Genomic DNA, 11,566 nt, shown 5'->3' on the forward strand with positions numbered 1-11,566 from the left:
TACATACAAGGCAGCTCAGTTTACCATAAGTTGTATGGGTGTGAATTTATTTCTGCATATTTAGCAAAAATGTGCCATTTCTTCATTCAGTGAAGTGATGGTTAAGCTTCAGCAGCAGTTTGCTCTCAAGGTTCTTTCTGTGAAGTTGTGACTGTTTAGCAGTGAACAGGAGTCCTGCATGACTAAGAAGTCCTTCACAAGCTCCAGATGCAGGAAGAGCTGTACTGATTTTGATCGACAGCTTCTTGATGTGAGGAAAGCCATGCAATAGATCCACACCTCCAGTGAATGGACATGAAAGGCACCTCTCCAGCTCCCCTGCTTCTGCCTTTCCTGACCCCATGGATCCATCACCTTCGGTTGATGGTTCGGTTAGGCTGCTGTTTGTGCTGGCCTCATCCAGCTCTGTGTCTAGGTGATGTCTGATGAAGTGGAGACCTGTGGAAAGATGTATGGTTTTCAAAAGAATTGGGTCTGGTCATTATAGTGCTGTATACACTGCAAAGCTGCGGATGTTTGGCAAGAAAATTTGATCACACTGGAGATGTTTTTTACTAACTTTTGTTGAAAAACAAAATCTTGTCATTCATATCCCGTATTCCAGATTAAGTTTAAAATAAGAACACGTGAAAGGCTAAGCAGTGCTAGCCAATAGATCCTCCTGTTTGGCTGTTACTCTGGAAAAAGACGAGAAAGACAGTGATGGAATGGAAGCTGTGACTGGAGCTGCGATGTAGCTTATATAATATTTATATTGTACGAACGTGAGAATTACGTATATTGTAATAACATGATATTATATAGTTCAAAAGTGAAAGGTATATTGTACCTATATGATAGTATATTGTACAAACATGAATTGAATGAATTGTGAGATAGAGCAGGGCGATATGACCAAAAATATTTATCACGATATACATTTGAAAATTTGCGATAACGATATAACTGACAATATAATTGACGCGAGACAAAATACTTTACAACTCTACAACTTTATTAGTGCAAAAAACCCCATCAATGTATTTACACTTAAACAAGCAGCTGTTTTTTTGTGTATTAAAGTTATATAAAAATGTAACAGTGCAAATTCCTTGCTGACAGTTTAACCAAAAGGTCATTGCAGCATATAATGTGTTTTCCTGGATACACTGCTGCTTTTTCAGCATTCAAAGATTGATGGCACCGTGTCAGAGCTGGCTATGAATTTCAGACGGATCAGGCCTCAACTTAACAAAAAAGTTATCAATACAGGGAGTGCAGAATTATTAGGCAAGTTGTATTTTTGAGGAATAATTTTATTATTGAACAACAACCATGTTCTCAATGAACCCAAAACACTCATTAATATCAAAGCTGAATGTTTTTGGAAGTAGTTTTTAGTTTGTTTTTAGTTTTAGCTATTTTAGGGGGATATCTGTGTGTGCAGGTGACTATTACTGTGCATAATTATTAGGCAACTTAACAAAAAACAAATATATACCCATTTCAATTATTTATTTTTACCAGTGAAACCAATATAACATCTCCACATTCACAAATATACATTTCTGACATTCACAAACAAAAAAACAAATCAGCGACCAATATAGCCACCTTTCTTTGCAAGGACACTCAAAAGCCTGCCATCCATGGATTCTGTCAGTGTTTTGATCTGTTCACCATCAACATTGCGTGCAGCAGCAACCACAGCCTCCCAGACACTGTTCAGAGAGGTGTACTGTTTTCCCTCCTTGTAAATCTCACATTTGATGATGGACCACAGGTTCTCAATGGGGTTCAGATCAGGTGAACAAGGAGGCCATGTCATTAGTTTTTCTTCTTTTATACCCTTTCTTGCCAGCCACGCTGTGGAGTACTTGGACGCGTGTGATGGAGCATTGTCCTGCATGAAAATCATGTTTTTCTTGAAGGATGCAGACTTCTTCCTGTACCACTGCTTGAAGAAGGTGTCTTCCAGAAACTGGCAGTAGGACTGGGAGTTGAGCTTGACTCCATCCTCAACCCGAAAAGGCCCCACAAGCTCATCTTTGATGATACCAGCCCAAACCAGTACTCCACCTCCACCTTGCTGGCGTCTGAGTCGGACTGGAGCTCTGTGCCCTTTACCAATCCAGCCACGGGCCCATCCATCTGGCCCATCAAGACTCACTCTCATTTCATCAGTCCATAAAACCTTAGAAAAATCAGTCTTGAGATATTTCTTGGCCCAGTCTTGATGTTTCAGCTTGTGTGTCTTGTTCAGTGGTGGTCGTCTTTCAGCCGTTCTTACCTTGGCCATGTCTCTGAGTATTGCACACCTTGTGCTTTTGGGCACTCCAGTGATGTTGCAGCTCTGAAATATGGCCAAACTGGTGGCAAGTGGCATCTTGGCAGCTGCACGCTTGACTTTTCTCAGTTCATGGGTAGTTATTTTGCGCCTTGGTTTTTCCACACGCTTCTTGCGACCCTGTTGACTATTTTGAATGAAACGCTTGATTGTTCGATGATCACGCTTCAGAAGCTTTGCAATTTTAAGACTGCTGCATCCCTCTGCAAGATATCTCACTATTTTTGACTTTTCTGAGCCTGTCAAGTTCTTCTTTTGACCCATTTTGCCAAAGGAAAGGAAGTTGCCTAATAATTATGCACACCTGATATAGGGTGTTGATGTCATTAGACCACACACCTTCTCATTACAGAGATGCACATCACCTAATATGCTTAATTGGTAGTAGGCTTTCGAGCCTATACAGCTTGGAGTAAGACAACATGCATGAAGAGGATGATGTGGACAAAATACTCATTTGCCTAATAATTCTGCACTCCCTGTAGTTCTTTTCATCTTTTCTTATTACCCACAGCTACACCCACTTCTGTCGGGCCTAGGCTGCTCACTAGGGCTGGGTATCATCACTGATTTCTATAATCCATTCGATTCCGGTTCTCAAAGTCCTGATTTGATTCAATTTAGCCTCAGACAGTCAGAAATATTATAATTCTGATCATTTATCAGTGCTGATACACATGAGACTTCATCAGAATTGTGAACATCACAGCAGATGCCTTTGTGTGAAAGTAACTGAGAATAAAACACAGAAAAACATGAAGGAGATTTTCCTGGTCTGGCGTTTTATAGCAGATAACCTTAAAAATATTCTGCAATATTCTGCAATTTTGCATAATTTTAAGAAGTTTAAATTTCTTCAGTATTGAACAGCAAAAATTAGGCTTTCTTGTCCGAGGTCATTTAAGTGAAAAAAAGAAAAAGACAGCGGCCGACAGCGCTGTAAACAACGGTAGACTGGTGGGTAATAAGCGAATGAATAATGCAGAAAACAGAGATTTGAGACGGGAAACTGTTCTTGAAGTACAGAGAGAGAGAGAGAGAGAGAGAGCTGTGCATGAAGTGTGATTTTTATTGTGGTGGAAGCAAAACAGCAAAACTCAGAGGGAATTCATGACGACATTGATCAAATGTGAAGCCTAGTTTGCTGCTTCTTTTGCTCCTGGCTCGGCGAATTTTGGTTGGAGAGACAAAACCTGCAGCTTAGAATCAGCGCAAAAAAGACGGGGAAACAGCGCGGACCCGATGCATCAGAATCGCTAAGCTCCGACAGCGTGTCCGTGTTCGGGGCGTGGGGTGAGAAAGCTGAGAAAGACAAAGCTGATTCTGATGCGTCGGGTCCGCTCTGTGTTTACGTCTTTGTGTGGAATCCGTTAATGAATCGATATTGCTTTATTCAAGCTACTCACCTCTCTCTTCCACCTGCACTTTCAACTGGACCAGGGCCAATCAGAGAGGTCCCGCCCCTGACTATCTCTGATTGGTTTAGTCCACGATAAGGGCATAATGTGTGTCTGTTGTTGACCACACGGAGAGTAGCAGAGATTTTTTTTGTTTTTTTTTTTGTTTTTGTGCGACCAAATGGGTTTTTTTTTTAGTCGCACCACTGAAAAATTTGGTCGCACTCTAGAGCCCTGTTATAAATAAAATTGTGTGGAAAAAAACAACAGAAAGTTTCTTTAAAAAACACATTTCTGCTCTGAACTAGAAGAAAAAACCCTAAGTAGAAGCTCACATCAAGAAAATAGCTCCTCGGTTCACAGTAGCATCACTCTGCTAACATTCTAACAGCAGAGTTACTCACCCCCTCCCTCCTGTGCTGAATCGTAGCATGAACGAATCACTCAGGACTCACTCACCCCCTCCCTCCTGGCTCACAGCTTCTTCTTCTTGGTTGGCAGCTAATCTTAAGGAGCATTACCGCCCCCTGGCACACAGCTCAGTGGACATTTAGATGAGAAAATATATATTTGACACATTTTAGGAAAATGCTGATAAAATAAAATAACAATAAATAAAATGAATGTTTCCTTTAGAAATCTTTTTTTGTTCTTTGCTCTATAAAAGTAGTTGTTTTTCATTTTCAATCACTCATCTTAGCAGTAGGATTTACATGAAAAGAGAAACAAATTAAGTTTGAGTGAAAATGTAAATTTTTTACACTCTCTGGGGAACTGACTGAGTGACTCAAATGACTCAAAAAACCTGATTCACTTTGGTGAGTGACTCATTCAAACTCGATTCAGTAAAAAGAATCGAATTTACCATCACTAGTCAGTTGAGACTGCATTGATTCAGTAAAGGGACTCGATGTTAAAATCCCTGATAATGCATTGCTTTAAATGGAGAAAATCTTGAGGGATGACTGTTATGAGGAAAGGCAGCCCAGAAACTATGAGCGGCATACATCGTTGTGTGACTCAACTTTTAATCTTTTACCCAAGATAATCTGGCGTTTTTTTCCTTGGTTGGGTTTAGGGGTTTGAGATCTGGTCTAAATGATCATATTAAATCTGGGACATATTGTCAGTAGTCTTAGCAGCTGGGGATTAGTCCCCCAGGCCTCCGCTCCTGGCCGCCGCCCGGCAGAAATGAGCTTCCTCCGAAGGGTGGCTGGCCTCTCCCTTAGAGATAGGGTGAGAAGTTCGGCCATCCGGGAGGGGCTCAGAGTAGAGCCGCTGCTCCTCCACATCGAAAGAAGCCAGCTGAGGTGGTTCGGCCATCTGACAAGGATGCCTCCTGGGCGCCTCCTGGGTGAGGTGTTCCAGGCATGTCCCACTGGGAGGAGGCCCCGGGGCAGACCCAGGACACGCTGGAGAGATTATATCTCTCGGCTGGCCTGGGAGCGCCCTTGTATTCCCCCGGATAAGCTGGAGGAGGTGGCTGGGGAGAGGGAGGCCTGAACTTCTGTGTTTAGGCTGCTGCCCCCGCGACACGGCCTCGGGTAAAGCAGATGAAGATGGATGGATGGATGGATATTGTCAGTAGTGGACCTTGGATTCATCGGGTGTTTCAGCCATTATCACTAGACACCCTCATCCAAGGAGACCCTGCCAGAGTTGATCAGGCTTGTCTCGTGCCGTCAGCGTGCCGTTGCGCCTGACCTCTGATCCCAATCTCTCTAAGCAGTTTTGCTATTGTACTGGCAAAAAAGCCCCTGCAGTCAGCTGAGACTGAAGAAGTCACTTGGATGAGTGACGAAACGTTTCTCCTACTGCAAAAGCTACATCCAGATGAACGGAATCAAACTTTGGGGAATGGTGGAGGTGGTGGGACTGGGGGGCTGACAGTAACAGTAACAGTAACAGGTCTGTCCCTGTTTGTGGAAACCACAGGAGGAGCTGTTCAGGCTGTTGGCTGGGTGTGAATTGTTGATGGAGTCTTTAAACTTGTAGTTGCTGTTTTCCAGACTGAACCAGAGTCGTTAGCTGAAAACTGGTTTTAGAGCTTCATTCAGGACACCTTCTCAGGCTCTTACAGCCTTACCTGTATCATAACAAAGTGTATAAACCCCAATCCACCTTTAACATGGTCCTTCTCCCAAACCTTCAAATAGGACTTTCTGGCCCTGTCATAGTAAAGGGCTGCTTAGAATATTAGAGCCAATGTCACAAAGTTCCTCCTGAAGTATAAGTGAGTGAGAGAGTTCCCTCACTTTGCAGCACAACACGTCTCACAAGATTTCTACAAGCAATCAGAGTGAAATTTGTACTTTGTGTTGTCAGATGAACGATGAGCATATGAGTAGGGATGGGTATCGTTTTGTATTTTATCCGATACCAGTACCAAACCGGTACTTTTGAAACGGTGCCGGTGCTTAAACGGTGCTCGAACTGGTGCTTAAAGAATGAAGAACACACATTGTCCAAAAACCTCTCATGTTTAGCTGGGTTTTTTTGTAAAAAGATAACAATGTTAGCCTTTTCTGCAGCTATAGGGCATATATGTTCTCACTCTTGGCTGGAAGCAGTGCTTAAACAATGGGGAAAAACACCAACTTTATCCAAAAACCTCTCATGTTTAACTGTTTCCCACTTTTTCTTTGGTCATTTTAGCCTTTTTGGCTAGAGTGAAGGGAGTATCTGCCATCAAACAAGAAGACAGCCGCATGTAACTATGATGATGTTTGCTAGTTCACCTTACGTGCATTAATGTAATAATGTGGTTAGCCTACTCAACGTGAATTACACACGAACAACATTAAGCTACTCAGAGAGGAACGGCTGCTGCTGCCATCATCATCAGTCATCATTTCTGCTACACTGGCAGGGCTAGGGGCCAGGACTCTACTCTTCGGGTTTTTGGGGGATGTTGCTAACTCCGGGTCCGATAACAGGCACCACACCCGCAGTAGATGTGCACGGTGTGAGGCCTCACAGCAAGCTATCAAATACGGCGCGTTTCTCGGTTTTAAAAAAACGCTATGCGTCGCCAGGTGTTTCATTGGATTCGAGGTGTTACCTCCTTTGTACAATATCACCTTAAAGCACTTGTTGCAGGCAGCTGAGTTTGCATTTTTTGCTGTGAAGTTCAGCCAGACTTTTGACCGCTTTGCCTTGGGCATTTTTAAAAGAACGTACGTAGCTGGGCCCGCCTACTACGCTTGCAAAGGTAAAATGATTGGCTAGAATCCAAAGTGTATGACATCTCAGTAAATAAGAAAAAGCACCGAAATAAAGCACCAAAATGTGCGCTGCTTTTTGGTCTGGTTACTACCGTTTATGTCAGAACCGGTGCCAGATACTGGTACCCATGCCTACATATGAGACACTTTGACTCTTCAGTGCAGTGTGGAGCCTAACAAAGATCTGTTTTGTGTCCCAGCTGATCAGCAGGAGGAGAAGAGTCTGACGGAGCAGCAGAGGAACATTTTCAGCCATCTGGACTCAGCTGAGTCACTACAGAGGAAACAATGAGCTCAACTCAGAAGGTGAGGAAAATATCACAGTTTCTCCAAATAATCAGTCACGTCTAAAACTCTCATACTCCCAACCTGTTATATGACTGTGTTGTATTTTATTATATAAATATACAATAACTTCACTAAATAGTCTGCCTCAGATTGTTTTGCAGCCACTTAAGAAATATTACTCTATTTATGCTCGCTCATCTTCTGCATGGATAGCTAGATGCTGAAGTATTGTTTCTGCAACTTATGAGCACCTGCAGTTGTTCAGGTGCTGTGCAAAAACAAAAAGAAGAAAAACATTGGCCCACTCACAGTTTTGCCTCTTTCATCTCTTTTTATATTTCACACCCTGGTGATTAGTACATGATGACGATTTCCTTTCATGTGTTACTGTTTAGGTTCATATTGGTTTGATGTTTGATGACTGCAGTGATGAAATAACTCCTCAGACCAAAAGTAAAAAGTCTGTTTTTTAAATGTAAGGAGTAAAAGTAAAAACCCTCAGGTTACAAACAGACATTTTCCTTCATTGAACTAACCTAGTAACTCTTACTATGACTTTATTAAGAAATTAGAAATTTATGGAAATACATGAAAGGAAACATAAAGAATAAATTAATGATACTTAATTGTGACTAATCCAAATGAATCCACAGTAACCCTGTGATAAATATGATTAAACATTTTAATTTTTTAACAGCACTCATATATATTATATATTATTTTATACTTGTATGCTTACTATTTAGGCTTTTTAAAAAGTTGTATTTCACAGGAGAGAACCTGTGTTAAAAGATTGAAGAAAACACAAAGCAAATATTCTTTGTGTTTATTCTGCATTTACTTCATTATATTGCATCAATGTCTGTTACATGCTTAAATATAAAGTTCAAAAAGTGTAATTGCATTCAGGCATATTGATCAATTGATTGCGATTAAATACAGAAAATTGAGCGATTTATTAGTTTATTTATTAGGTTCACTTATCCCCACCAGCAGGTGGGGTTAAGAGCCCTTTAAGGTGTTTGGTGCCACACTCCACCTTCAGGTTTAAAACTAGTGTAATGGAGGGAGTTTGAAGGCTCAGTTTGTTCCACGACTGCATTTCACTCACTGCCTCTGTTTGTATCTCTGTCACTGCAGGACCAACATGGAGAGAGAAGTCAGCGCTCTCAGGAGGCCGACAAACCTCACAGAAGAAAGGGAGAGAAAACATACACCTGTGATGAGTGTGGGAAGGATTTTACTGAGAAGGCTAATCTAAAACGTCATCAGGTCATCCACACTGGAGAGAGACCGTTCAGCTGTGACTTGTGTGGAAAGTCTTTTTCCTGGAAGGATGCTCTAAAAAAACACCAACTCATCCACAGTGGAGTTAAAGCGTACAGCTGTGATCAGTGTGGCAGAGCTTTTACTCACAGTAGCAGCTTACAGAGGCATCTAGTTACCCACTCTGGAATTAAGGCATACAGCTGTGACATCTGTGGCAAAACTTTCAGCCATATAGGGAATCGAAATAGACACCTACGCATTCACACCGGACATGATGTGTACGGCTGTGATCAGTGTGGCAAACAGTTTACAACACATGCAAAGTTACAACAACACATGTTTACTCACACTGAGGAGAGACCTTATAAATGTGACCTGTGTGAGAAGACTTTTAAATCTCCACTTAACCTGAGCCTACACCAACAGATCCACACCAGAAAGAGACTCTACAAGTGCAGTTACTGTGAGGTATGTATTTATATTGTTATCTTGTCATTTTAGCCTGACTGTTTGGAACAACTCTGCTCATTAAACTGTGTTAGCATGTTAGCAATTCTACTGCATGGAAAAGCAGCTCTGAGTGATTATTCAGATTTTCATTTCAGTTATGATTTTAGTATTACTGTAGTATTATGGTGGTAGTATTGTAGTTATTGCAGCCCAGTAAACTGAGTGTGTTAACTGAAACAGTAAAATGTAATTGGACGTCTGCAGAGATGCTCTTTATTTCAGGCGACGTTCAGGATAAAAATGTTGAAGGACTGACTTACACTGTCTTTGTGTCTTTGTTTAGAAGCAGAGCGACACAGATGAATCCAGTTCTCAACCCTGTCATCACTGTGGGAAAGACTTTCGTTGTGACCTTTGTGGGAAAACTTTCAGTCACCAATACACTCTAAAAGTACATCAACGTAGACACACTGGAGACAAACTGAAATACTGCAAAGAATGTGGGAGAAGCTTCACCACATCAAGTAGATTAAAACGCCATGAACTGATTCACAGTGGGGTTAAAAAGCACCTCTGTGATCAGTGTGGGTCATCCTTCATTACTGCAGGTCACCTTGAAAAACACAAACGAGTCCACACAGGAGAGAAACCATTTAAGTGCAGAGACAGTGACAAAAGCTTCTCACAATCAGGTAATCGTATTTTCCCTGAACGTGCACACATGGAAGGAAACTACAGCTGTGACCAGTGTGACAAGAGCTTCAGGAATCTCAGATCATACTCTGAACACAAACGATCCCACGTTACTAATAAACTGTTTCACTGTTACCAATGTGCCAAAACATTCACGTCATTGTCTGCTCTGAGCAAACATCAGCGTGATCACTCAGGGCTGAAATCACTCCCATCACTGGATCACAGTGAATCTGAAGAGACAGAAAGATCCTCTTGAGGTTTGAGGGTCAAACTTAACGTCAATGCTGACATCACGATTACGTGATTAAAAAATGTTACACAATTAATCCGTTCTGGAGCGCAGAATGACTCAAAATCCCTGAAATGTCTCTGTCAATGCATTTTACACAGTTTGTCCAAAGTTGGTGCATTCTGCGCTCCAGATGGGTTAAAAATTGTAATCGTGTCAATCTTGATGACAGCATTAACAGCATATATGTAAAAACTGAGTGTGAGGGCCCTCGGTGCACCTGCTTGCTGCTGTGCTGACGTCTCACACACAACCTGTTGAAAGGGGAGGGGGCGGGCTGCTTGATTATGATTCATATTGTCACTCCAAGCCTATTATGTATCAATAATTTTTCCTGGGTTGTGTGAAATCCCAGAAAAAAACGACACATCTGCTTACCTGGTATTGTCCTGAAACAAGATAACATTCATTAGTAGGGATCGAGAAAACTGCTGTTTACCTTTGTTAGCCACTTGGCTATGATAGTAAACAGTAGACAGACAGTAGAGACTGATGTGACTTATTGAATCTTTTGGACTGTGTTCAGCATAATATTAATGGGCCACTAATTGGAAGAGCTGTATTGTTGATTTGTCTGATATTTCAGTGTGTGATGAATTATAATGACTGTTTGTTATCCATTTGCAAATTCGTTATGTTTGTGCTTAAAGGCTCTTCACCATGGGGTTTGCTTCACTTTGCTTTCTCGCTATATTCTGTGTGTAATTTCTTACTGTCCATATATTCCTGTGTATTAAACTCTGTTCCAAGAATATTACTCTTTTCCAGAGGATCTTTTCGAGTGCCTTGATTTTAACTGAATCTAAAAAAAAGCTGGATCTCCACAGAGATCCATGATGCCTTTGCGACCAAAGCAGACAGCGGTGTAAAGGCTGTCTCCAGCTATACTACACAATACTTCTATACGATTTGAGTAAGACAAAAGTTGTACAAACTCATTCATTTTTTAGAAGGGTTTTAAAAATGTCCAATGTTGAGGAGGTCCTGATGTGAAGGGGCAGTTTGTTCCATAATTTAGGAGCAGTCACAGCAAAGGCCCGGTGTCCTCTGTGTTTAATCTGGACTGTGGACAGCTAAGAGCATCTGATCCACAGACCTCAGTGATCTTGCAGGAATGTACCAATTTAAAAAATCAGAAAGGTATGAGGATGCAAACCCATGCAACACCTTAAAAACAAATAAAATCTTAAAATTAATTCAAAAACTGACTGGGAGCCACTGTAAGGATGCCAGTATGGGACATATGTGGTCTCGGTTGCGTGTGCCCGTTAGTAACCGTGCTGCAGCGTTTTGGACCAGCTGCAGTCGGCTGACTGATGACAGACTAACACCAGAGTGAAGACTATTACAAAAGTCGAGGCGAGCTGAAATGTATTAGCTAATATATCTGTGAAGGTTCTCAGTCATCCAGGTCATCGTAGTCAAAGGAGTTTGCAAAGAAAAAGCGTCTGGACTTCTTTGAGTTGCTTGAAGACGTTTCACCTCTCATCCGAGAAGCTTCTTCAGTTCTAAGGTCAAATGGCCGAGAGTCCCAGATTTAAACCCAGTGGGAGTATCCCCCCAAGGAGGGACAAAGGACCCCCTGGTGATCCTCTAATCACATGCGCCAAGGTGTGAAAGCGGGTGT

The 11,566-nt window shown here is 41.8% G+C and overlaps 1 protein-coding gene across 2 annotated transcripts; it reads left to right on the top strand.

Moving 5' to 3' along the window:
* Positions 1 to 7,232: 7,232 nt before the first annotated feature.
* Positions 7,233 to 10,693, top strand: LOC112847885 (zinc finger protein 678-like). 2 transcript variants are annotated; one of them, XM_025910491.1, is made up of 3 exons: positions 7,233 to 7,253; positions 8,376 to 8,972; positions 9,298 to 10,693. In XM_025910491.1, exons 1-3 carry the CDS (start codon positions 7,236 to 7,238, stop codon positions 9,904 to 9,906), a joined length of 1,224 nt encoding a protein of 407 aa, XP_025766276.1. In that variant the 5' UTR covers positions 7,233 to 7,235; the 3' UTR covers positions 9,907 to 10,693. The 2 variants fall into 2 exon arrangements, with proteins under 2 accessions (XP_025766276.1, XP_025766277.1); XM_025910492.1 differs by having other exon boundaries at positions 9,301 to 10,693.
* The last annotated feature ends 873 nt before the right edge of the window (positions 10,694 to 11,566 follow it).

Source organism: Oreochromis niloticus, linkage group LG9 (assembly GCF_001858045.2).
Source record: "Oreochromis niloticus isolate F11D_XX linkage group LG9, O_niloticus_UMD_NMBU, whole genome shotgun sequence".
Classification (NCBI taxonomy): Eukaryota; Metazoa; Chordata; class Actinopteri; order Cichliformes; family Cichlidae; genus Oreochromis; species Oreochromis niloticus.